General features: G+C 54.3%; 1 protein-coding gene across 1 annotated transcript; it reads left to right on the top strand.

Moving 5' to 3' along the window:
• OC90 (otoconin 90) lies at positions 1-24,589 on the top strand. The gene is made up of 14 exons (XM_066372504.1): positions 1-52; positions 3,669-3,734; positions 5,361-5,417; positions 8,071-8,245; positions 12,143-12,255; positions 12,939-13,067; positions 13,238-13,279; positions 14,191-14,241; positions 16,267-16,341; positions 17,809-17,862; positions 19,629-19,745; positions 20,697-20,868; positions 21,650-21,756; positions 24,291-24,589. Exons 1-14 carry the CDS (start codon positions 7-9, stop codon positions 24,587-24,589), a joined length of 1,503 nt encoding a protein of 500 aa, XP_066228601.1. The 5' UTR covers positions 1-6.
• The last annotated feature ends 1,748 nt before the right edge of the window (positions 24,590-26,337 follow it).

Genomic DNA, 26,337 nt, shown 5'->3' with positions numbered 1-26,337 from the left:
TCCACCATGGCCGCGCTTCTCCTCCTAGGTTTGCTGATGGCCCCAGCTGTGGGTGAGTATGGGCATCTTACACCCTATCTCTGGCTTAGGATGTAAGGACTTAACCTGAACACTGGCACGTGCTGTCAAATTTCATCTGATTTGCCCATGACCGTTTTACCCCCTTGCCGATCGAGGGATGGAATGCAAACGTAAATGATAGGCTGTAGGTTTAAGTCGACCGATATGTCGAGCACGCTGTATAATGCATGAAGGGCGGGGGGGGGGGGGGGGAGAACCAGGGAGACCGAAGGCCAGGTGGCCGGGGAGCAATCTTCTCTCCGCCTGGTAGCATCCTCCCCCCTCCCCATCGTGGCTCTTGGGCCGCTGTCCCTCAGTCTGTGTGTGTCCTTGGAGTGGCCCTGCTGACACGCAGCGGCTCCTTTCTCCTTTTTGTGGGTGTAGCCAGTGTGAAGGGTGAACACTTGCACCCCCACATTCTAAACTTGGGTCCCACGCCACCAAAACCTGGTCATGGAAGCAGACCGCCCGGCAGCCTGGGATGATAATCTCAAGTTCCCTCAGAGTCTCGGTTTCAGAGCCGGGTCCTTGCGCTGTGCGGTTTTCTTTCTCCTTTGCACGTTTGTGCCGCTCTCAAACGCCCCAGCTCACCTCTTTCCCTCGGCAGGGCAGCGAGTGGGGCACTGTTGTGGTCGCTGTCACTCTTCACCTAGGCATTGGTCTCTTTCCCTTCCCATATTCGGGTAAACACTGGACCAACCCACTGGTCCCCCCACCCCACCCCAAGGCTCCCTTCCAAACCCAATAGTGAGAGTGAGGGACAATGGATCCACAAATATTACTGATGATTTACCTTGACTATGACCCAAGTGAGTGGACAGGACAAGAGATTCATTTGTTGTCCAGAAGCTTGTAAGTCAGAATGACAGTATAGCCTCTTTGCTTAGGACGCCAAGTCTCCCACCAGGTCCCGGCCCTTCCGAATACCACCCCACACCTTCTTTCTAGGGCTGAGTGGAACAACCCCTTCTAGAAGTTGCTGGGCTTCTACTAATTAATTACCTCTTCCATAGATCTTTTTTTTTTCTTATTAAAAGATTTTTGTCAAGACTTGGGACCCCCATTGTGAGTGCATTGGGGTTTGTATGTCAGCCCCTCAAGCTTTACCAAGACTTCAACTCAACCTGGTCAAATTCCAGCTCTGTTCTTGACTTGCTTCATTTTTGGTGACAACACTGTGACATACTCGACCGTCTTTCAGGGCCTTGCCATGGCCGCCCCAGCGCTTTGGGTGTGTGCGCCAGAAGAAGGGCCTCTCCGTGGGGCGTTCTCCACCCCTGCAGCAGGGTGGGGTGCAGCCTTCGGGCTTGTCCCCTCCGCACAGCCGGGCAGGTGCTGGCCTCCCTCTCCTCTGCACCGGAGCTGGCCCCTGACTTTGAAGGCAGGGGTCGGCCGGTGGGATGGTCGTCGGGTCCGTGTTAGGAGAAGGAGCCAGCCCTGGGCCTTCCACCCACACCGCATGCTCCCCATGTCCGGGCGCTGTGCCCGGGCGCTCACGTCACCAGTCCACATCCCACAGCGACGCTGGTTCTGACTTCCTGTCGTCCCTGAGTGTCCGTCTCCTTCCAGAACCTCTGGGGAGGGGGCAGGTTGTGAGCGTTCCTGATTGATCCTCTGGGTACAATATTTAATACTGTGCCACCTCACTTAGAATCACTAACAGACCTTAACTCCTGCTATCTAGAGATGGCATCCCCTAATCCCACTTATAATCACTAACAGACCTTAACCTCCTGCTATCTAGAGATGGCATCCCCTAATCCCACTTATAATCATTAACAGACCTTAACTCCTGCTATCTAGAGATGGCATCCCCTAATCCCACTTAGAATCACTAACAGACCTTAACCTCCTGCTATCTAGAGATGGCATCCCCTAATCCCACTTAGAATCACTAACAGACCTTAACCTACTGCTATCTAGAGATGGCATCCCCTAATCCCACTTAGAATCACTAACAGACCTTAACCTCCTGCTATCTAGAGATGGCATCCCCTAATCCCACTTAGAATCACTAACAGACCTTAACCTCCTGCTATCTAGAGATGGCATCCCCTAATCCCACTTAGAATCACTAACAGACCTTAACCTCCTGCTATCTAGAGATGGCATCCCCTAATCCCACTTAGAATCCCTAACAGACCTTAACTCCTGCTATCTAGAGATGGCATCCCCTAATCCCACTTAGAATCCCTAACAGACCTTAACTCCTGCTATCTAGAGATGGCACCCCCTAATCCCACTTATAATCATTAACAGACCTTAACCTCCTGCTATCTAGAGATGGCATCCCCTAAATTTGCTTCACATTTACTAGACTAAGATTCTGTGATTCTTGCGGGCTCCGCTCCTGGGCCCTTTGATGGCGTAGTTCAACCACTGCCTACGCATCCGTTCACCAAACGGACAGCGACTGAACTTCACCGAGCGCCACGCTTACCCTCAGTGAGCACCTAGTGTAGTGGGAGAAGCAGCTACAGACACAGGTCCCTGCAGCCTGAGGCGTCAGCCCAGCGAGAGAAGGGAACCCGGCACCAGCATCGGCATCGGGAGCATGGGGAGGCGGTCCTCGTGCAGCCCTGGCTGGGGCCCCGGTGGAGCTCGTGAACTCTGAGTGGAGCTTCAATTGTCCGCGAGAGTCAGCAGCACAGGGGTGAGCAGACCACGGGGACGGCACCCCAGGCCTAGGGCACAGCCCGGCCAAGGCAGGGCGACAAGAGGCAGCTTTGGCATCTAGAAAACAAACGTAAGCTTTTCAGCATCGCAGGAGGTACGGTTCAAGGTAGGAGAGGGTCGCGCGGGCTAGGCCGGGGCCAGACCCAGGGTGGCCCCGGGGGCGGATCGGGAGATGCAGCGGCTTCATTGCCAGTCTGAGTTCCACTGTCTCTGAAACGCTGGTGACAATAATACGTGCCTCCCAGCATCTGGTGGCAGGTGAGGTAAGGAGATGCAGCACAACGAAGCCAGAGGCTGTCACCTCCCGCTGCTAATGGCCGCTGACTGAGTCCGAGTCGGTTTTCTTCTGGTGAAGGCTCTCCTTGTGCGTCCTCTGACCTCCCATCTCCCCCACCCCCCGCTGAGCTGTGTGAGTGCGCCAATCCAGTCCTCCGAGTCAAACTGTGTGACGTCCAGGGGGACTTTCTGGGTTGCTAATGAAACTGTGTGGGCGTCGACACCCTGAGAGTAGGGAGGTGTGGGGGGGGACCAGCACCCCCTATTAGCACGTATCAGTAATAAGGTCGTCTCCTAGCTGCACAGGGAGCACCAGCGGCGTGATTAGCAAGGAGCAGGCAACTCTGTACAATGGCTTCTGCGGTATTCTTAGCTGTCGCTGGTACTCTGTTCGTGTCTGAGGCCCCAAACGTGCCCTCGCAACTGCGTGGGTTCTGGGGTGAGGTTTCAGACGGAGCTGAAGTCCCCAGTCTCCCCCTTGCGGGGAAAGACGGCACTATTTTCTCCAAGGGCCACCACAGGGACCTCGCACATAGCAGGTGCTAGAAAGACACGCAGAGGGCTGACTGTGCGAGCCTCCCAGCTGCCACCTCCCCAGCCTCGCCCACCAGCGGGCGTGGCCGTGTTTGCACCAACCCTGCTTTCTGCCTTACCAGGGAGCCACCCTCTGGACACCCCCCACCGTCCGCAGGAGCTGCCCCCAGGCCTCTCAAAGCACCTCAGTGAGTATTCTTTGAATTTTCCTTAGGAGGCCTAGCTGGGTAGAAAGTTGTGGGGATATTGGCAGAGAGCATGCCCCCTTCTGAGTATACCCGGGAGCCACTTACTGATGTGACATTCAATAACCTCTCTCTCTACAGTCCGCCCCGATGTCTGAGCCCCCTTTGGTCACTCCGTTGAGACAAAGTGCTAAAAATTCTTGTCAAAAGAGACACGTAAGCAGGACAGGGCCACCCGGAGAAGGAAGTGACTCGCCTGCCCCCGCGGGTTATAGGGTGACTGTATTTTGGCCAGATGTCACACCAAGCTTCCTAAGGCACAGCAACAATAACGGAGGATGTGTTACAGTTAGGATCCCTAACACTCCCTGGGGACGGGGATGTGTTCTTGGTGGTGGATTATGACGATTTCTCAGGTAGGTGTTTATACAGATATAGCCGAGGAACGTAATGCACAGGGAACTAGCTGAATGTTAGGCTCAACTTAAAGTTCATTTTCCACCTTTCAGGGAGGTGAGCTGAGTCAACCCAATTCTCTGTGCATGAGCCCCTGCAATCAAAGTGATCAGTCCCACCCAGACCCAAATGGCAGGTGGCCTCTCCCTAAATGGCGTAATTCCCATGGGAAGTGCGATGCCCACCAGGTCTTAAGTAGACCTTGAAACTCAAAGGCCACGCTTGGCCCGTGGAAGGATGTAGGCCAGGACACAGTGTGGCAGCAGGCTATGACAGCCACCCCGTTTCAGTGACAGCAGCCCTGGCAACAACAACACAGAGACCAGGAGCCCCAGGTCACAGCTCAGGTGCCGAGAATGGGCTCAGGTGGAGCAGCTCTGGGACCCTCCCTAGCCCAGAAGTTTCCTTCTGCATAGAAATCATTATCTTATTTGTTTGTTTGTTTGTTTGTTTTTTGTATTTTTCTGAAGTGAGAAGTGGGGAGGCAGAGAGACAGACTCCTGCATGCACCTGACCGGGATCCACCCGGCATGCCCACCAGGGGGCGATGCTCTGCCCATCTGGAACGTTGTTCCGTTGCATCTGGAGCCATTCTAGCACCTGAGGCAGAGGCCATGGAGCCGTCCTCAGCACCTGGGTCAACTTTACTCCAATGGAGCCTTGGCTGCAGGAGGGGGAGAGATAGAAAGAAAGAAGAGGGGGAAGGGTAGAGAAGCAGATAGGCACTTCTCCTGTGTGCTCTGGCTGGGAATCGAACCCAGGACTTCCACATGGCGGGCTGACGCTCTACCTCTGAACCAACCGGCCAGGGCAGAATCATTATCTTTAGTCACAACTTCATAGCTAACAGTTTTAGGATGCCCAGAAATGACACACCCAATTGCAAGAGTCCTCCCACCTGGTATTTATAGTTCATCTATAGTTCCTGCCTGTCCAGGTACCCCTTACCATCTAGGGGTTCTTTTCTACCATTGACTAACGTTGCCTAGTAACACAGATTCTGTTTCATCTCATCAGGTCTCCATGGCAACCCGCAGCTACTAGAAAGTTAGCCCAAGGTCAAGTCTATCCTTAGAGAAAGAGAAAGGGTTTTCCTTACTCTGCACCCAGGGGCTGGACCAGGAAGGGGAGGAACAATGGCTCTGTGACTTGTTTTCTCTTCCTTCCACTTAGACATCACATTCTTCAATGGGCTGTTTAAAAATGCGGAAAGTGCGACCGACATTTTTGGTAAGTTGAATCTGAAATTGCTTTTATCTCCCTGGTGTCAGAGCATGACATGTGGGCAGGGGCAGAGGGGGGAGGAATGCAAGGAAATGACCTTGGTCTCTGCCCTCTGGGCTCTCACGGCCTCCCCAGCAAGCTCCAAACACTGAGATCCAGAACCAGGATACTCTGGTCCAGGCTCTGACCGGAGAAGTGGCACCTTTTATTGCAGGGTGCCTCGCTGAGTCTCGGGGTGACTTTGAGACTTGTTTGGAGGTTCTAGCAGGGGAGCGCAACTACTCGTATACCCTTGACTGAAGAACAGTCCTCTCCTCTAGTGGGGAAGGTCGTCCTCTTCAACCGAGCACGAAGTTTCGGGAGGGACGCACATGGAGCGGCAAGGGAGGAAGGGGACACCCGCCTAGCCAGCCAGATCAGCCGAACCAACCCTGGCGATCAATGGGGTGACAGATGTCACAGCCAGATTGCCCTCACATCCCCGGGGTGACTTTGTACGTCAGTCCTGACCACACCCTGGCCAGGAAGGAAACGGTGGCCCCATTTTATGGCTGAGGAAACTGAGTCTGAGGAAGTGAGTGCCTTTCCCAAAGCCACACAGCTAGAAAGGAGGAGCTCTTCTGGGAGTCCTGAGCTTAGTCCTCCTACACCGAAGCAATTTTATTTTCTCTTGCCAACTAGTAACTATACCAAAGGCCTAAGAAGCTCAAAGGGTGTCAAGTATTCCACCTACCCATAATGTATCTATCAAGCAAGTATCAATCACTATAATGGTTCTGATCACTGGTTACTAAAATTACTCAAAAATAAGGTTAGACTATGATGGACGTGAGCCGGCAGAGTCTAAACCGCTGTTGGGTTGGACAGTGCTGGGAAGGAGACTGCACCTGATTGTATACATGGCCGAGAGCAGGTGCCCTGTGAGTTTTTGAATGAAAATGCGTGTTCACACATGTGTGTAAACACACACATACATATAATCTTAGCGTGGCTTTTTCTGACAGCATAGAATCACTTCTTCCTGTTTCTGATTAGGACGTGTGGAAATGAAACATGGTGGGAGGGGGGGCCCTGGCCGGTTGGCTCAGCGGTAGAGCGTCTGCCTGGCGTGCGGGGGACCCGGGTTCGATTCCCGGCCAGGGCACATAGGAGAAGCGCCCATTTGCTTCTCCACCCCCCCCTCCTTCCTCTCTGTCTCTCTCTTCCCCTCCCGCAGCCAAGGCTCCATTGGAGCAGAGATGGCCCGGGCGCTGGGGATGGCTCCTTGGCCTCTGCCCCAGGCGCTGGAGTGGCTCTGGTCACGGCAGAGTGACGCCCTGGAGGGGCAGAGCATCGCCCCTGGTGGGCGTGCCGGGTGGATCCCGGTCGGGCGCATGCGGGAGTCTGTCTGACTGTCTCTCCCCGTTTCCAGCTTCAGAAAAATACAAAAAAAACAAAACAAAACAAAAAAAAAACATGGTGGGGGGCGTTTCAGTGTGGTAGGAAGGAGCTAGAACAGTCATGGGTGGGACTGGTCCACACAGGCAGCTCCGGATCCGCTCCCAAGCCCCTCCTGGCGGCTCTGTGCACTTCAATCAGTGTGGTGGGCCACCCCACTTAGCCCTTCATGGCCCTCCGGTCAGAAAGACAGAGCGTGGAGAGGGGGCGGGCATGATGTTTAGAGCCAAAACAGTGGATTCTGTTTTCTTGCCAATTTTGTTTCCAAGAGTGTTTTTGTTTAGGGTCAGCCATCATCACTGGTGGATGCATTGGGCACAGCTCTGTGAAATGGAGCTGACAGAATAGCACCTGCCTTGTGGGATTAACCTGAGGTTTATGGGCTAAGAGACCAAGTGACCGCTTTCTCAAGTGTGTTGCCCTGTTGTGCCATTTCAGGCACAGTTTGTAGGACATCATAGGTGGCCCCAACTTATTACTGTCCATACCCCTTCTCTTCCTGCTCTGCCTTGTAGTCCTCTAGTGCCAGTATCCTATCATGTGGGAGCCATTCAGCAATCTCCCAGTGACTTCAGTAGGGGAGATACTGAGCTATCTCACAGACGCCATCCGACGGAACCAGTGTCGGTGCGGCTGCTCCACGCAGGCCTCTGAGACCCAGCAGGCTCCATCTCTCTTGCCCCATGGCTACGCTGGGCATGCTGGTTTGTCAGCTTCAGGCTTGGCTCCTCATGGTTGCAAGGTGGCTGCTGCAGTTCCAGCCAGCCTATCCTCACCCACAGTCAAGATCTTCTTACATTCCTTTATTCTTTATTAGGGAAAAAAAATTTGTTTTCCCCCCAAAACCTCTAAAAGACTTTCCCTTAAGTTGTTTTGGCCAGACCTGGGTTCCATGCTCAGTTCTAGGCCCTCAGGGATGCATGGGATGACCATGACCCGCTGAGAGTGATCACGGGACATCCCCAGGGACTTAGGGAGCAGGCTCACCTCCCTCGAGTACTGTTCGGTTTTGTTGGTAAGGAAGAAGGGATCATGGCTGTTAGGTGGGCAACCAGCAGGGACCCCAGCTTATAGACCCACTTCACTCTGGTGGTCTGGGACTCAGTAGGTGCTCAGCAGGTTCATGAGGCATCATCAGCTCTGGCTGTAGAGGGTCCCGGGAACGGGGCTCCCTCCTGGATGTGGGGTCCTAGCGCCCGCCCTGCGCCCCGCCCTCCCGCAGACTGCCTGGGCTCCCACTTCACCTGGCTGCAGGCCGTCTTCACCAACTTCCCCGCGCTGCTCCAGTTCGTCAGCGGCCTGAGGTGTGTGGCCGGCCTCTGCCCCCGAGACCTGGAAGACTACGGCTGTGCCTGCAGGTTCGAGCTGGAAGGGCTGCCCGTGGACGAGGCGGACAGGTGAGTGGACACCGGGGCAGCCTGTGGCCGTCTGGCTGGTCCCCAGCAGAGCACAGAACCAGAATCTTCCTGGCCTGGGGCCCCAGGCGGGTCTCTGGTCTATGACTGCCCCTCGGAGTGACTACTTCCCTCATCTTTAAATCATAGTTCATCTGGGACCTGCAAACATCCTAAGAAGTTATCAGGATCCTATGTTAAGTTCGATATGCAAAACGTTATTTTACTTTCTCAAAGTGTGGGTCCACCTGGATGCTTATAAAGTGCAGATTCCAGAGACCCGCTCCAGAGCGGTTGACTCAGAGCTCCTCTAGGCAAACCGGGGAGTCTGGGTTTTAAGTGAGCTGCCCAGGTGACTCTAGAGCAGTGGTGGTCAACCTGGTCCCTACCGCCCACTAGTGGGCGCTCCAGCTTTCATGGTGGGTGGTAGCGGAGCAACCAAAGTATAAATAAAAAGATAGATTTAACTATAGTAAGTTGTTTTATAAAGATTTATTCTGCCAAACTTAGCGAAAATCCGACATAAAGTACTTGGTAAGTAATTATTATTATATGCTTTAACTTGCTGTAACTCTGCTTTATAAATTTTATAAAGTAAAGTTACTTTCCTACTTTATAAATCACCATTACTGTGGAACCAGTGGGCAGTTAGAAAATTTTACTACTAACAGAGATACAAAAGTGGGCGGTAGGTATAAAAAGGTTGACCACCCCTGCTCTAGAGCATGATAGAACTTGAGAATTATTTTAAATTCAGGGCAGTACTGGACACCAGGGGTAAAGCAACTATGAAGGTTTCTGTCCAATTTTCAACAAAACAGGTACCAAAATCCAATAATATGTGAACACTGTGCTTAACATAAACAGACTGCTAGCCATGCCTCAGAGAGGTAAGTGTCCAGAGGGGATACAGAGGAAATACAATTGCCCAAGAGAGATGTCCTCTCTCCCTCCACACACAGGAAGTGAAATAAGACCAGACACCGACTCTTCCCCATCAGACTGGCAAACGCAAAAGGCTTAGGAGCACCAAGAATTAGCAAGGATAGGCCAGACAGACACTGGTCGCTGGAGGGTGAATTAGGAAAATTGGGTGGACTTGCCTACGAGCCAGTGATTCCAGTCTTCTGTTCCCACGGGCTCGGTGACCTGAGGCCAGCCATTCAACTTCTTTGTGCCCCAATTTCTTCATCTATAAAATGGAGATAATAATAGTGCCTACCTTATAGAACTATTATTTAGGGTTAAATGGCCAAATACAAGTTAAAGAGGTAGGGACTTTGCCTGGCTTATTAAGTATTTGAGAGTATTCTTTTATTGATTAAGCAAGAGTAACAGTTGCAGTAGGGCTAGAGCCAGAGTAGGAATAGTAACTCATGACAGTAGTGTTAGTAGCAGCAGCAGCAGTGACAGTTACTGTAGGGCTGTAGTGGTGGTGATGATAGTGATGGTGGTGATGATAGTGGCAGTGGTGATGATGGTGGTGATGGTGATGATGGTGGTGATGATGATGATGGTGGTGATGGTGTTGTTGGTGGTGGTGGTAATGGTGGTGATGGTGGTGATGGTGATGGTGGTGACGATGGTGACAATGGTGATGATGATGGTGATAGTGGTGATAATGGTGGTGATGGTGGTGATGGTGGTGGTGATGATGGAGGTGGTGGTGGTGGTGATGATGATGGTGGTGACAGTAGTGATGATGGTGACAGTGATGGTGATGGTGGTGATGATGATGGTGGTAGTGGTGGTAATGGTGATGATGGTGGTGGTGGTGATGGTGGTGATGATGGTGATGGTGATAATGGTGGTGGTGACAGTGATGGTGGTGATGAAAATGATGATGGTGGTGAAGGCAGTGATGATGATGGTGGTGGTGATGGTTGTGGTGTGGTGGTGATGGTGGTGATGGTGGTGATGGTGATGGTGGTGATGATGGTGACAGTGGTGATGATGATGGTGATGGTGGTGATAATGGTGGTGATGGTGGTGATGGTAGTGGTGATGATGGAGGTGGTGGTGGTGGTGATGATGATGGTGGTGGTGATGGTGATGGTGATAATGGTGGTGGTGACAGTGATGGTGGTGATGAAGATGATGATGGTGGTGAAGGCAGTGATGATGATGGTGGTGATGATGGTGATGGTGTGATGGTGATGATGGAGGTGATGATGGTGATGGTGATGGTTGTGATGTGGTGGTGGTGATGGTGGTGGTGATGATGGTGGTGGTGGTGATGGTGGTGGTGATGATGGTGGTGGTGGTGATGACAATGGTAACAGTGCTGCTAGTAACAGTGGTCATAGTATCTGAAGTAGTATTAATAGTAACAGTGGTGGTAATAGTAGTCATAGCACAACAGCACCAGTACTAGTAGCAGTAGTGGGAGTACTAGTAAAGCTGTAGTAGTAGCAACAGCCATTGTAACCATAGTAACAGCAACAGCAGCAGTAGAATGTAAACAAGACATTGAGCCTAGGTCTCAACTCCAAGAACCATGTCCCACCCCACTGGGACCCACATCCAGTGTGAGGGCATGTGTGCCCTCATCTACACAGACTCACAGAAGTGGAAAGGGCTCCCCTTTTGACCCCATGAGGCAGCCTGTTGTCTCCCCTGGCATTTCTCCTCTAGGACACCCTCTGTGAATGCCTTCCCCCTAGCACCGGGGCAACCTCTGGGCTCCCTGGACAGCTGGGCTTACCTTCCTTGTGCCTACCCCATGGGAGACCACAAGAACACAGCCTGCTCCCCCTCCACATCCTCTAAGGAGGACCCCAGCACAGACCACAGCCCCTGGCCCCTAGAGCTCAATAAATAGCTGATTGACTAGGTGGTCAACTTTCAGTTGCTTTTCAGAGATGAAAAATAAATGAATTAATTGGAACATGATATGTCTTTGATTGACAAGGATTTAGATGGCTTTGGAATTAAAACACAGATCTGTCTCATCTCCAAATCTCTAAGAGAGGGTATAAGTCACCTTGGGACCAAAGGGGCAGTTTTCCATTTCTGAGACTATGAGCGAACCGACCCCTGGAGCTAGGAGCAGCTCGTTGACATGCAGAAAGGGAGAGGCGGTTCTGTACGGGGCGTGGTGCCAGGGCCATTTCTGGAAACATTTTCCTTTCAAGTCCTCCCTTACCACTTCCTTTAATTATTAAAACACTTTGTAAACCTAGAAGTCAAAGAAATTAAGCTGTAATTCATCACTGTCACCAATGATCAAAGCACTGATGGTGAGAAACGGGCAGAATTGGAGGTCACACTCAATTTCAATTATGTTACACAGTTCAGTTGGCAAGGATGGGGATTTCCAAACTCCTGGGGGACAGGTTATTACCATCTTGAACTTGCACACCAGATTGCAAAAATAATTGCTATCGTTTATTGAGCTCCTACTACACGGCAGGGTTTAAATGGGTGACCTTTTCAGCCCCCCAAATTCCTATGAGCTATGTTGTGTGAGAAACTTAGTAACATACCCAATCTCATCAGCTGCCTGTGTATTTTTTCTTCTTTCCATTGGTCCCCACTGACCTCTTGTGTGCCAGTGCCACCGGACCGTGTTTAGTGTCATCCATGCTCTGTGATCAATCTTAACCTACAGAGCCCCGTGTTTCTCAGTCCCACATATGTAAAGGTTCATAATAACAGCACCTGCTGCACAGGCAATATAAATTAAGTATTGTGTGAGAGTGTGTGTGTGTGTGTGTGTGTGTGTGAGAGAGAGAGAGAGAGAGAGAGAGAGAGTGTGTGTATGTGTGTGTCTGAGTGTACTGAGTCCTTGAAACAGACCTCTGCCCGGAACCATCCAGAGACACAGGGTGATGGCAGGCTGCCTGCCTCCCTCCGCACTTGAACCCACACTCTCCCCCTGACCTTCCCTTCCCCCCACAGCTGCTGCTTCCAGCACCGCAGGTGCTACGAGGAGGCTGCTGAGATGGACTGTCTCCAGGACCCCACCAAGGTTAGCACAGATGTCAACTGCGTCAGCAAGAAGATCACATGTGGTAAGCATCTCTAGGTGCCCCGGGGGACTGAGAGGAGAGCTGAGTGGTCTACCCTAGTCTGGACTAGGCTGAGGGCTCCCAGTGCTCACGTTCATCATCATCACCACTGACATCATCGTCGTCTATACTTAGAGCCCCATGCAGCTGGTTCTGTGGCATCTATACCTCGCCCAATAGTTGTGCATAGAGGGGGGAGGCGCATGGAGCGTTGGCAGTGCCACTTTGGAGCCACTCTTCATAAGCGCCTGCCGTGTGCCGTGCGCTTTCTACACAGCAACACTGAGCTTCTAAAGAACCCTGTTAGATGGGGAGGGGAGGGTCATCATTCCCAGTTTTCAGACAAGGAGAGGAAGGCTCAGAGAGAGTGAATAACTTGTTCAAAGCCACAGAGCTGCTAAGTGGCAGGGCCAGGGTTGGAATCCAGGTGAGAGAGACTCCTCAGGCCAGCTGACACGGACTGGCCGGGGCAAGGAGCCCCAGGAAGGTGTGAGGGAGGCCTGGGTGTAAACCGCCAGCGGAGACCCATGGTGAACACCCAGAGCACTCACGGGCAGCCTGGGTTTGGGCAGGGCAGGTCCCAAGTGCAGCTCTGGAGTGCGCGTTACCCCAGCTCTGGAGTGCGCGTTACCCCTCGGGATTCCAACTGACAGCTTCAGGCGGCTCTGCCCTCACTCTGTGCACAGAGTCCAGGGACCCTTGCGAGCACCTGCTGTGTACCTGCGACAAGGCTGCCATAGAGTGCTTGGCGCGGTCCACGATCAACTCCTCCCTGAACCTGCTGGACACGGCCTTCTGCCTGGCTCAGCCTTCGGGTAGGACGAGCCTGGCCCTGCCCCCTTGGTGGGGTTGATGGTTGGGGGCCGGAGCTGGGGTGGGAGCCTGGTGTAAGACCCTGGTGCGGGTCCCTTGTTTCTGCAGATGCCATGTCCTGCACCTTCTCACATTCCACACCCCCACTGCTCTAAACGGGTTTTCTTTGCAGAGACGACCACCAGGAGGGAGCTGACAACCCTTCCGCCCGGAGGTAAGGCCTGTGGGGAAGCCGCTCTGACTCAGACCGGAAGGGCCAGACCTCTGATGGGAGCTGGTGGAGACACATGCGATTCACACCTGTTACTCCTTGTTCCCCAGGGCGCCCACAACCTCTCAGCCCCACCAGCACACGCTCCTGGGAGTGGGAAGTTCCAGGTGCACATCCACCCAGCATCCCTCATTTCCTGAGCGGGGGGAGGCGGGGGGCTCTTCCTCCGAAATAGTCCTGCAGTGTTTGGTCAAGAGGGAGCTGACGTGGGTGCGCGTGGTGGATTTCTGGGTGCGCGCGCGTGATATCAGTGTGCGCATGCGCGTGATATCAGTGTGCGCATGTGCGTGTGGGTGTGATATCAGTGTGCGCATGTGCGTGTGATATCAGTGTGCGCATGTGCATGTGGGTGTGATATCAGTGTGCGCATGCGCGCATGTGCGTGTGGGTGTGATATCAGTGTGCGCATGTGCGTGTGGGTGTGCGTTGCATCTCCAGGTATCCTCAGAGTCCGGCGTTCTTATTTCTCCGCCATCCTGCCCCCGCTTAGAACAGAGGTCTTCTCGAGTCAGGGTACCACACTCCACAGCCACAGTCCTCTGGGGTCTGCAGCCCCTTCCCTGGTACGGCCTGCGTCCGACAGTGGCACCTTCTCCACCAGAACCCGGAGCCACCTGGAGCCCCTTCCTGAGCTGGGGCCTGGCTGGGCACCCCGTGTTCCCGGGGGGTGTATGGAAGCAGGGACTCCGACACCGGGAGGAACAGTCCTTCCCCGACAGCTCCTCGCACAGCCCCCCTCCTCCCTCCATCCCGCAGTCCCCAAAACCGGCGTTCTTGGTTGAGAAACCTTGGAACTTGGTGTGGACACTGTATCCGTCACTCATTGCTGTTGGGGGAACTTTTTCTCTTTCCAGTGGAACCAGTGGAGCCCACGGACCCCAGCCTGGTGGCCCTCTCAGGAGAAGGTGAGCTCAGAGTCAGGCGTGTGACCCAGATGCCCTCATTTTGATTGTAGCGTCGGACTCCATGCTGGAATTACCTCCCCTCCAGGGCCCCCTGTCCGGGCCTGCAAGGGGTCAGTTTAAGCACATTCCGGAACCACCCCTCGTTCCTCCTGGCCCCAACCTCTACTTGCTCATTTTTCTCCCACACACCGACTCCCACCTCAGTGGGAGTGACAGGTAAAATGTGGAACGCCCACCCTCGACCATCTGAAGTTGAACTTAGGATGAACAAGAGATACTTTTGAGTATTAGTAGATCCCATTCAAATTCTGGGACATACTTACGCTAAGAAAGTACGTGTTATACATCTGAAATCCAAATTCAGCTGGGCGTCTTCTGTACTTCTCACAAAAGTTAGAAGATATTTTATCGTTTCGTGTTCATTGCGAAATATCCCCTAAGTTTTGTGAGCAGTATATTTTTATTTGTTAAATCTGGCAACCCTACACCCCAAGGAGATCACCGGGCACAGCCATCTCCCTAGAGGGTTGTCTATTTCTCTCCACTGCTGCTGCTGCTGCTACAGCGAAGACAGAAGTGCAGGCTCGTGGCGTGGCTCGACCCCAGTCATGTCCATGTCCACGTCCAAGGGCGTCTATCTCATCCTCCGTAGCTTCCAGACTGCCCGTGCGGTGGGGTCCAGGCGTAGAGGAGAAAGTAAACAGCATTCACGCCACACCGAAGCAACACCCTGTGCCCTCCACTCCTGGAGACTCCATTCTAAATTAAGGATATGCCACGAACTTCATGGTCCCACCCGGCAATCCCAAAATAATTCCCAATTGGTAACATTTTTCCACTGTCTTCAGCCTGAACCATCATCGCCCTCTTGTCCATGAACCGGGGAGACGGGCAAAGGAGACCAGGTTCCTCAAGGAGGTTAGGGTCTAACTGGAGGAAGAGCGTGATACACACACCCTTGCCCCCGACACACACCCCCTCACACCTTGACACTGCGCACAAGTGCCCGAATGCAGCAGCAAAACTCAACCGCAGTTGCAGGTGGGACAGTGTGTCCTGTGACGCAGCGATCAGGTGTTGGAGTCGGGCATGTGTGGGATACAGTCCTGGCTCTCCCATGTCCCTACTGTGTGACTTTGGGAGAGTGGTTTAAGCTCTCCAAGCTTCAGCGTCTTTATTTGCATAAAGCCGGAGTCTGCAAACTTTCTGTAAAGAGCCAGACAGTAAATATTTTAGACCTAGGATCATGGTCACAATGACGCAACTCTGCCGTGATAGCAGGGCAGCAGCTGGAGACAATCTGTAACTGGATGGTGGTGGCTGTGTATCAATAAAACTTTATTTACAGACACCAAAGCCAAGGGCCAGACCATAGTTTGCCAACCCCTGGAAAGGGATGATTACATCTGCCTTTTAGGGTGACGAGGCGCTAAATGAGAGTGATCCTGAGAAGGTTCTGGGCCAGCATCTTCTTCCAGAAATTCTGGTGCAACTGCAAAACACGGCACGTCCCATCAAATCACACGCAGGACACCGGATGACTTGCTTAAAATATGCCATCTCATTTAATGCTCACACATCCTTTTGAAGTCAGTGCGATAACCTTCATGTTGAGACAGGAACTTGAGATGGAGGAAAAAGTTGTCTGAGACACGGAGCTGAGTGGTAGAGCTGGGGTTTGAGGCCTCCGGTGGGCCCTTCCTTCTAGAATAATCTCCCTCTTAAGCTGCCTTCCCACCAGGACCTGATCCAATCAGGGTAAATACTGGCTCTTTCTCTCATTTGCTGGCTTCTTGGCCTGAACCCAGCAGTGACCCAAATCGGGCCCCTGTCCCCTGAATCGGAACTGAACCAAGCACTGATGTGCAGACATACATACTCCCTGACCAGACAACCACGGGCCTTCCCTCCTCAGTCCCTCAGCTCCCGATCCCGTTCTGTTTACAGGGGATGCTGGCCTGGCTGAGGTGCTGGCTGGACTGATAACTGATCATTGATTGATCACTGGGTGGCTTCTCTTCACAGTGTCTGCTGACACCGGAGCTGACCAACTGACCACTCTCTCCAGGACAAGTAAGCAAAGGGGACTCAGAGGACAGAGTGGAATCCAGCTGGGAAATGTCATCAAAGGAAATATTTGTTTAGTTTAGTGACCTCTTTTTGATGGGGCCCAGAGGAAATACTACGTTTTGCAGATAATGAAGGAAACTGAGGCTCTTGGGGACTGAAAGTTCCAGGTCATTTAGCAAGTGATTTGTTGGACTGGCCTCTACCCCAGACTTGGGGCCCTGAGTTTTGTTTTCCTTCCATTATACAAGAGCGACTCACAGAGGAGAGCCCCTTCCCTAGAAATGTGTAAGCCGAGGATTCCTCAGAGGAATTAACCTAACCATTTACTCTGCTTGTGGTGATTAATAACCATGGCAACTTCATTAATATGTATAATCACTGATAGTAACTTTTTACTCATTACTAAAAATGGCTCAAGGGCCGTGGCCGTGCCCCTGTGGAGGACCTCCCCGTGCCGGCATGTTTCTGAACCCTCCACGCAGCCGTGACCATCTCTCACTCTTTGGGGTTCCGCCAGCAGTGAGGCTGTGCCTAGCATCGTGGTTCACGGGGTCAGCAGGTGGCCTGGGTTGGCATTCTGCCACCTTCTAGCCCCTGTGACCTTGAACAAGTGACCTCGCTTTTCCACATGTCACCTTCCCCTTCACGGAATGAAGGTGAGCATTTTATTAAGTCAGGTGTTGTTTCTGAGTTAATCTGAGCCAAGCCTTTAGTGTTATGTCTGGCCTGTAGCAAGCCTCTGTCCATCCAGGTGGCTGTAACAAGCTCCACAGACCGGGTGGCTTGTAAACAGCAGAATGCATTTCTCACAGTCACGGAGGCTGGAAGTCCGAGACCAAGGCACCAGCAGACCCGGTCTCTGGTTGGAAGGACCCTCTTCCTGACTCACGGAGAGCTGTCTTCCTGCCATGTCCTCACACGGTGGAAGGGACCAGGGAGCTCTCCGGGACCCCTTTATAAGGGCACTCATCCCATTCATGAGGGCCCCACCCTCATGACCTAACCACCTCCTACCGGCACATTAGGGGCTGGGGTTCCAGTACATGGACCTGGAGGACCACAACCTTCAGTGTGGAGCATAGTATGGGACTAATTACTCTTTAAAAAACAACACACTCATTTCACAGAGAAACGGGAGGCTCTGTACCTTCCTGGGCCACGTGGCAAGCAAAGGGACTCACACAGTTCTTCTGCCACATTCTGTCTGTCCAAAAAGCACATAATGTCAACAGACTCACCTGCAGCTGAGTTTTCCAGCAACTGTGTGTGTGTGTGTGTGCGCGCGCGTGTGCGCGCATATGTGTACATGTGTATGTGTGTTGGGGGTGCAGTGGGGAACCTGTGCCTTTTTGTTTTTTGGCTCAGTAGTGACCTCATCATCACCAGCTCCCCTGGGAGGCGACGGGGACAGACAGAGACCAGGTGGGAGCCACCTCTGGAGAAGTTGGTGGGGCAGGCAGGGCTGACACTCACCCTTTGTCTCTCTTTTGGGGGCAGAGCCTCTGCACGACCAGGAAGGCACCAAAGCCATGAGGACCACAACCCCTCCAGGTGAGCACACTTGGCTTCTCCCGCCTGTGAATGTGTTGGTGCCCCCTCTACATTGATCAAACCAGGGTGTTCCAAAGACGCTTTGGTGAAAAGACACCACACTCAGAATGGAAGAAATCTGGAAGCCCCCGAAGAACAGAGAAATGGAATTCAAGATTGAGCCACTCGTAGAAAGAAATGGAGGCTTTGTGGCTAAGGAGAGGCCTTGAAAAAAAATGCAGAAGGCTCTATTTTACTTTCTATGTACATCACCTGCAATCTCACATTCTGAAGAGAGCCGCTTTTAATATTTGAAGATACTTTCTTCCAATCTCCCTCGAGCACATCCGTGAAGACTCCCAAGCTTTCCCCAGCGCTCGGAGCCGATCTGGGAGTCATGCTTCCTCCGTGTGGACCAGACCGGGCTGGAGGTGTGGCCCGTGGGCTGGACACCTGGCACCTCCAGCTCAGAAGGCCGGTGGGGCCGATGACAGAGGAGAGCACAGGGCACCCAGACAGTGCCAGGGAGCCCGGGTGAGGGAGGCAGGGCCGGGCCCCAGCCACCCTGTGGGCCACGGTGGGGACCCTGCGGTCCGTTCTCAGCGTGACGAGGGGCGGATGCAGTGTTTTTTTTTTTAAATTTTTTATTTATTCATTTTAGAGAGGAGAGGGAGAGACAGAGAGAGAGAGTGAGGAGAGACAGAAAGAGAAGGAAGGAGGAGCTGGAAGCATCAACTCCCAAATGTGCCTTGACCAGGCAAGCCCAGGGTTTCGAACCGGCGACCTCAGCATTTCCAGGTCGACGCTTTATCCACTGCGCCACCACAGTCAGGCTGATGCAGTGTTTTGAACAGTTTTGCCCACATTGGTGTGGATCATGAGTTGGCTTAATTTCCCCATCAGCCCAGCCTCTTCACCTGTTAACACGATCACCGGGATTGTGAAACGTGTTAAAGCAGTGAGTGGCCCCGTCTGCTTTTCTCCATTCCCCCACCGTGGTTGAAGTACAGAGCACTGCAGACGACGGTGGGTGTGGTGGTCGTCAGGGCTAGCGGCAGGGGTGTGGTTGTGTTTATTATTTTTTTTGAGGGGGGAGGTAGTTTCATTTTTAGTTTTATGGGCTCTTTCCCCCCTTTTTATGCTGATCCAATTGCATTGGTTAAAAACAGCTAACCAGTTCTTTACGAATAGGCTCTCTGGCCAAGTCTCCCTTTCTGCAGATGCTGTCGATGGACAAGCGTGATGGTTTGAACCAAAATGGACACACAAAACAAACATCACGGCCCTCACGAATAACACGGTGACTTTAGCTGTCCAGTGTAAACTCCTCCCTTCCAGAAAAAGCTTGTGACCATTCATCATGTACGGCTTGTTTGAAAACTTCTATAAAACTTAGGTTTTATAAAATTTTTTTTTTTGTTATTCTAAAATAAAAGAAAAACAGCCCACTCTGATGGGGCTTTATCGGCAGGTGCATGACAGCAAACACACAGTGAACACGACACAGAGGCCTGAGCAGCGATGGTCCTCTTCCAGGAGATGCCTCGCAGAGGGTCTGGCCCAGGCTCCTGCCAGTTTCCAGGTTGTCGTAGAAAACTGGGGAGCCAGGCAGCACTCCTGGCTGCCCGAGACTCTGCTCTGATGTCTGCAGACCCAGTCTACGGACACTGTCCTCGCGCCTGGGGTTCTGAAAGACCCGCCTGCCTTTGGCCTGGACCTTGTGCGCATCTGCAAATCTCTTCTCAGGTCACTTCCTGAATCTGGACTGTCAAGTTGTGTCTTTTCAGGATCTGCAGAGATTGTGGCCACAGCTAGAGGCGTGACCGTTGTCCCTGTCGGCATCAAATCCCAGGGGTTGGCTGTGTCGGCCATCAAAAGTGGTCCTGAGGAGACCACTGGGAAAGGTGAGCTGAAACTGGCAGGTGGAGGGGAGGCTGCTCGCCCCCAGCCCTCCCGCTAGGGGACTCACACCGCTGTATCTCACTGTGACTTTGCCACCTCGGTGTGCGGGGAAGGCGCCATCCCTTGCCCATGTTAGAGGGGAGGGACTTGCCTGCAGGCTCGCGGCTGCTGGGAGGCTGGGCCCTGGGAAGGAGCCTCCGCCCAGTGCCTGGAACTGTCCACACCTGATTTCTTGAAAAGAATGAAACGCGAGGGTCTTAGCCATCCTCCCCTCGGCTCTCCTCCCTCGGGGCGCCTTACCGAAGGGCCTGCGCGTGCGCGGAGCCACAGGCAGAGGAGGACTGCGGTGCTGTCTGGGCACTTCCACGGTGTGGTGCGCGGAGCAGAGCCATGGAGGCAGCTGCACCCGAGGGAGGCGGGGCCAGAGATTCACCGCAGGAACTGCGGCTTCCTAGTTCTTCCCCAGGGGATCCACGAAGATGGGGTTTGCACAGGAGAGGCGGAGGGGAATAGGGTGGGGATGGAGAGAGAGTAAGAGAGAGAGAGAGAGAGGCACAGAGGCAGGCAGAGACAGAGGCAGAAAATCCAGGCTCTGAGGGACTAGCCCCACCAGGCGTGCTAACCTGAGGGGGCCGAACAGCCCGGAGGACAGCAGCGTCCCCAGGATGCTGGGTCCCACCAGTCAGTAATAAAATGTGGCCCAAAGACCGTGTTAGGTCCTGATGTGTCCCTGTGCCAAGGGGCAGGGGCCTGGGTGGAGCAGGAACCCGTGAGAAAGGCTTCTCTCTGAAAGACCAGGCCCCCCAGACAGGCCACAAGTCCCCCAGAGGAATGGTGACAGGAGGCAAGGACACAGGTTCCCGGTGCGATCTATGGCCGTGGGCCACCCTGCCCTTCCCCTGTGGACGCCGTCCTGAGACTCCTGGCTCTCCTGAGTCCCCGTCTCTCATCAGCTTGTGACAGGCTCACCTTCCTGCACCTGGGGAGTGGGGACGCCACCCAGGCGATGCCGCAGCTGGGAGAGATGCTCTTCTGTCTGACCTCCCGGTGCCCGGCAGAGTTTGAATCTTACGGCTGTTACTGTGGACAAGAAGGACGAGGCGAACCGAGGGACGCTCTGGACAGGTAGGGAGGCCGCCGCCCGCAGTGAGAGGTGGTAACGCACCTCGACCGTGGCCACCCCGAGGCTGCAGCGAGAGTGCCCACTAGCAGCACCGCACGTGGGAGGCTCCGAGCCATCCCAGGCCCATCATCCGGGTGAGCCCCAGGCTCAGGCTGCTCGGAGGTCACGCACTGAGCAGCGGAACCACACAGACCCCGGTCGTTTGTTTGGGAGTCTAGAGCTCGACCCCAAATACTTCCAGCCGCCCTGGAAGCCCTGAGCAAGCACTCGCGGTGTGTGTGTGTGTGAGAGCCAGCCTTACACACAGGGAGGGAAGGCACTGGCTTCTCACCACGAGCGCTAGAGGGCGCACCTGGGGCAGCGGGGAGCGCGGGCACGGGGGGCTTGTCCGAGGGCGCACCCGGGGCGGCGGGGAGCGCGGGCACGGGGGGCTTGTCCGAGGGCGCACCCGGGGCGGCGGGGAGCGCGGGCACGGGGGGCTTGTCCGAGGGCGCACCCGGGGCGGCGGGGAGCGCGGGCACGGGGGGCTTCTCCGAGGGCGCACCCGGGGCGGCGGGGAGCGCGGGCACGGGGGGCTTGTCCGAGGGCGCCCCTGGGCAGCGGGGAGCGCGGGCACGGAGGGCTTCTCCGAGGGCGCACCCGGGGCGGCGGGGAGCGCGGGCACGGGGGGCTTGTCCGAGGGCGCACCCGGGGTGGCGGGGAGCGCGGGCACGGGGGGCTTGTCCGAGGGCGCACCCTGGGAAGCGGGGAGCGCGGGCACGGAGGGCTTGTCCTTGGTCGCAGGTGCTGCTTGTCTCATCACTGCTGCCTGCGGCAGGTGAGGCGGCTGGGCTGCCCGCTCGAGAAGCTGCCGCGGTCCCCGGTGCTGTGCGCGGACGGGGCGCCCAAATGTAAGTACTGAGGCCCTGCAGGGGGGGTAGGAGGGTCTTCATCTTTCGTCTGGGTCAGTGTCGCAACCCCCGCTCTGGCCTGCGGGCGCTTTCCCCAGCACGTGTTCATCCACCTAACAAACACCCTGCCTCACTAGTCCCCCGATCCCTGCGGGGGAGACTCAAGTTGGGGACGCTAAGTCAGCTCCCTCCAGTCCGGGAGCCGGGCGCGGCAGTTCTAAAGCCGGTGTGGACTGAGCGCGCACAGGCGCGGTTCTGAGCCCTTGCTGTGTGTTAGAGGAGTTCAACCTCACAGCCCTCAGGGACACTGCACGAGGGGTCTCCCCAGGTTACAGGGGTGGGGGCTGAGGTCCAAGGTCACACAGGTGGAAGTCAGCGCTGGAGCTGGGATAGGGACCTTGAGACCACACTGCCAGGCAAGTCGGCTCTTTTCCTGAGGAGAACCCTGTTCCCCAGTGAGGTCTTCCGAGGGTCCCCAGGAAGGAGGGCAGTGGCTCTGGCTGACGGGACAGGTGGGCCTGCAGCTCTATTCTTTATCCTGGAAGCTGGAGGCTCTTTTGTGGCCATTCAGGGCCTCAGGCGGGGATGCTGGAAACTGCCACACCACTCCAAGCATCATCCCTCTTTTTGCAAGAGAGATAGAGACAGAGGGACAGATAGGGACAGACAGGAAGTGAGAGAGATGAGAAGCATCAATTCTTCATTGCAGCACCTTAGTTGTTCATTGATTGATTTCTCATAAGTGCCTTGACGGGGGGGGGGGGGGGGGGGCGGGGGCTACAACAGACCGAGTGACCCCTTGCTCAAGCCAGCAACCTTTGAGCTCAAGCTGGTGAGTACAGCGCGTGGAGGCTTGCTTTAGTAGCACTGGCTTCATCTACAGTCTTCACTTCCCCTTCCAGGGATGCTTTCCCAGCTGCTTTGCAGTTTAAAGGAAATGCTCTTCGCAGCATTTCTCAGAAGTCTGGCGAGGGTGGGTCCTCATCTGCGGCCCTCAGTCCCCCCCCCATCCTTCCTCTGCGCATTGCATGCGCCTCCATGCCGCTCTGCCTTGTGGGGTCACGTGGGCCTCATTCCCCGGAGCTCCGTGCTTACCTGTCACTGATCATTCCGTCACTCACGCATTCCCTCAATTTTCACTTATCCAACAAACTTCCCTCAGAACTAGGAACCGTGAGCACGCCTGATCCCTGCCTCAAATCCCTCAGAGCCTGGAGGGAGGAGACAAGCCAGTGACTTTCCTAGTCTCCTGTCCTAAGTGCCCACAGGCGGGACAGGTGTCTGGGACCACGGGTGAGGGGGTTTGAGCCTGCAGACTGTGGCGAGGATGGGGGAATCTGGGAGAAGTCAGATGAGGAAGTGAGGTGAGATCTGAACAGGCTTCCCATAAACCAGAAAAGGGAAAACTAGAAAAATCATAGCATTTTGGGGCGTAGGGTCAGCATACGGTTCTGCATTGCTAGCAGGCAACGCGAGGCTGGGGGACTGTGGAGTGCAAGCTGAGGCGGAGGGGGGGTAGGTACCAGGTCATGAGCCCAAGGCTGCCACACTGACATTCTGTTGGTCGGTGTGATGATGATTGATCTGGTGGATGAATACTTCATGGCAGGATCAGATGCACAAAATGCAGCAGACCAGATACATCTTTGAAAACTACAGATGACAAGGATAATATATGCAGGACGCACATCTACGTCCAAGCACCTTGGAACCCATTACTCTATGAGTCACACAGATGCGGTCCATCCCCACACCCACTGCATGCAGCTAAAACTTTGAAGGAATATTGCAGCGTGGCCACATCTAGCAAATCAAAATACAAATAGCAAAAGACTCTGGCCAGTTGACTCAATGGCAGAGTGTCAGCCTGGCATGTGGATGTCCTGGGTTTGAGTCCCAGTCAGGGCACACAGCACCCATCTGCTTCTCCCTCCCCTTCCCCTCTCACTTCTCTCTTTCTCCTTCCCTCCTGCAGCCATAGCTCAATTAGAGTGAATTGGCCCCAGGTGCTGAGGATGGCGCCATGGCCTCTGCCTCAGGTGCTAGAATGGTTCTGGTTGCAACAGAGCAAGGGCCCCAGATGGGTAGAGCATCGCCCCCTGGTGGGCATGCTGGGTGGATCCTGGTCTGGGGCATGCAGGAATCTGATTCTGCCTCCCCTCCTCTCACTAAAAAATAAATAAATAAAAAAAAGAAAAGGAAAAATTCTGTGATAGAAACGTCAGGTGGGATAAGTCAGGTGGGATAAGCGTGCAGGAAGGATGCTCCCTTTACCCCGGGGGCTCAGGGGAGCTCTCTGGAGCAGGAGCAGGGGGTGCCCAGGGGACTCATGACCAGGTCGGAGTTCACCAGGAGAAGGCTGAGAATATTTCCAGGAGCAGAATGTGGGTATGCTGGACGCCGAGAGGTTCACGATGTGGGGGGCGGGGAGGCTAGGGGTGAAGGGGCTGTCGGGCCCCCATGGAGGGCTTCAGTTGCCAGGGTGCCACGTCTCATGGCTGCTCCCCTGTTGTCGCCCTCCACCCTCCTCGAAGGTATGGGGCAGAGCCTGTGCGGGAAGCTGCTGTGTGCCTGTGACCAGACCGCGGCCGAGTGCGTGGCCTCGGCCTCCTTTAACCAGAGCCTCAAGGCGACAAGCAGACAAGAGTGCCCGGGCAGCCAGCCGCCCTGCGAGGACGGCCTGCAGGGGGCGCCCTCGGCCTCCTCCCTCGGCTCCAGCTCCGAGGAGAGCAGCGAGGAGGCGGGGCCCCACACCGCACACCAGAGGAGAGCCAGATCTCCCGGGAAGTCACTTGGTCCCGCGGGGGCCAGGCCACAACGTGGCCCCAGATAGAGCCCCGGAGAAAATGACGAGCACACCGTTGTTCCGTCTCTCCCATTACCGTTAACGTCTTTGGGTCTCAGTCTCCTGTTGGTCCTCTTTTGAGCGGAGGCTGAAAGGGAGAGAGGCTGAGGCCCTTGCACACAGGTGCTGTGACATCTGTCAGCTGCACGTGCATCTGGAGAAGGCAGACCAGGTGTGGTTCTTCCCGTACTGCACGATGAGACCCAATAAATATTCCAGTCGGTTTGTCTTTTTTGGTTTTATGTGTTTTTGAGAAATGTGGTAGATGCTGGTGCATGAATAGATAGCTAAGGTGAGATTAGATAGACAATGAAGTTAAAAAAGTCTTTACTCCCTCATCATGGGAAGCTTTCTTCTATTAAAAACACACACACACACACACACACACACACACACACACACACACAGCCCTGGCCAGTTGGCTCAGAAGTAGAGCGTTGGCTGGGCGTGTGGAAGTACTGGGTTTGATTCCTGGCCAGGACACACAGGAGAAGCGCCCATCTGCTTCTCCACCCCTCCCCCTCTCCTTCCTCTCTCTCTGTCTCTCTCTTCCCCTCCTGCAGCCAAGGCTCCATTGGAGCAAAGTTGGCCCAGGCACTGAGGATGGCTCCATGGCCTCTGCCTCAGGTGCTAGAATGGCTCCAGTTGCAACAGAACAATGGCCCAGATGGACAGAGCATCACCCCCTGTTGGGCATGCCGGGTGGATCCCGGTCGGGCGCATGCGGGAGTTTCTCTGCCTCCCTGCTTCTCACTTCAGAAAAATAGAAAAAAATAAAATAAAATGAGGGAGTTTATGTAGTTGGTCTTTGGAGATCACCTATGAGTCACCAATAACCCACCAAAGATGGATGCCAAGGACTGAGACAAGAACTTTTTCCAGACGTGCCCTAAATATGCACTTGCCATTCTAGTTATTAGGAGAGGGACCACAGTCACCTTGAAGATCTGCTGCTCATCCTGTCTTGGGTCCCAGAATTGTTTTAAAATTAGGATTTATCCCAGTGCCTGGAAAGTCAGGAAATGCAAATGCCCACTCTGACACCTGAGATTAATACTATGGTAATTGTAAAAAAACTGAAGCCAAATCCACCCACCCTCTACTTGAGATCTGTGTACCAGGCAAAAGGTGTCGTGTCACCAGAGGTCCTAAAATCTCCCATCTTTAAAAATCCCTGTCTTGACTCAGTGAGCAAGATGGGGGAAATCTGAAATGATAAAAATCTGATGCTTCTAGATTTAGTCTGTCCTCACTGCAGACTCACTGGTGCCAGGCTGGGCAGCTCTGCCTGCTCCATGACGCCTAGCCCCTGCCTCTTAGTCTAAGCACAGCTGACGCCCAGTGCCCCACAGGCTTGGGTCCACCACCCTCGTGGGGGCGGGGTCTGCACTTCCCCACTTCTGGCCGCTGATACAGGGTGTCTTTGAGAATGAGGCGGGGGCCCTGGGACACCACTCCGCACTCCCACACACACTCCAGAAACACTGGCAGTTCGTGCCAATAGGGTCTTGACCATGCATAGAAGCCGAAGGACACATGCTTCCCTGACTTCTGTCACTCGAGTGGATGGCTCTGAGGTCACCTCATGAGACGCCTTACACCAGAGAGTAGGCTGGATCTCAGGCCACCCAGTGATGGCCAATCATAAATGGATCCTCTTAAAGCACTTTTCCTCCTTCCACTTCGGTGGCTCCCTGAGGTCCCCACACCCCAGAGCAATCCCTGCCTGTGAGCCC

Source organism: Saccopteryx leptura, chromosome 3, assembly GCF_036850995.1.
Source record: "Saccopteryx leptura isolate mSacLep1 chromosome 3, mSacLep1_pri_phased_curated, whole genome shotgun sequence".
Classification (NCBI taxonomy): Eukaryota; Metazoa; Chordata; class Mammalia; order Chiroptera; family Emballonuridae; genus Saccopteryx; species Saccopteryx leptura.
This window is presented reverse-complemented; position numbering and strand designations above follow the sequence as displayed.

What these genes read in the sequence shown, in the direction of transcription:
- OC90 (XM_066372504.1), top strand. Translation starts at nt 7, where the DNA reads ATGGCCGCGCTTCTCCTCCTAGGTTTGCTGATGGCCCCAGCTGTGG. An exon ending in CCCGTGGACGAGGCGGACAG is followed by an intron (nt 8,246 to 12,142) that starts GTGAGTGGACAC and finishes TTCCCCCCACAG; the next exon opens with CTGCTGCTTCCAGCACCGCA. An exon ending in CGCGGACGGGGCGCCCAAAT is followed by an intron (nt 21,757 to 24,290) that starts GTAAGTACTGAG and finishes CCCTCCTCGAAG; the next exon opens with GTATGGGGCAGAGCCTGTGC.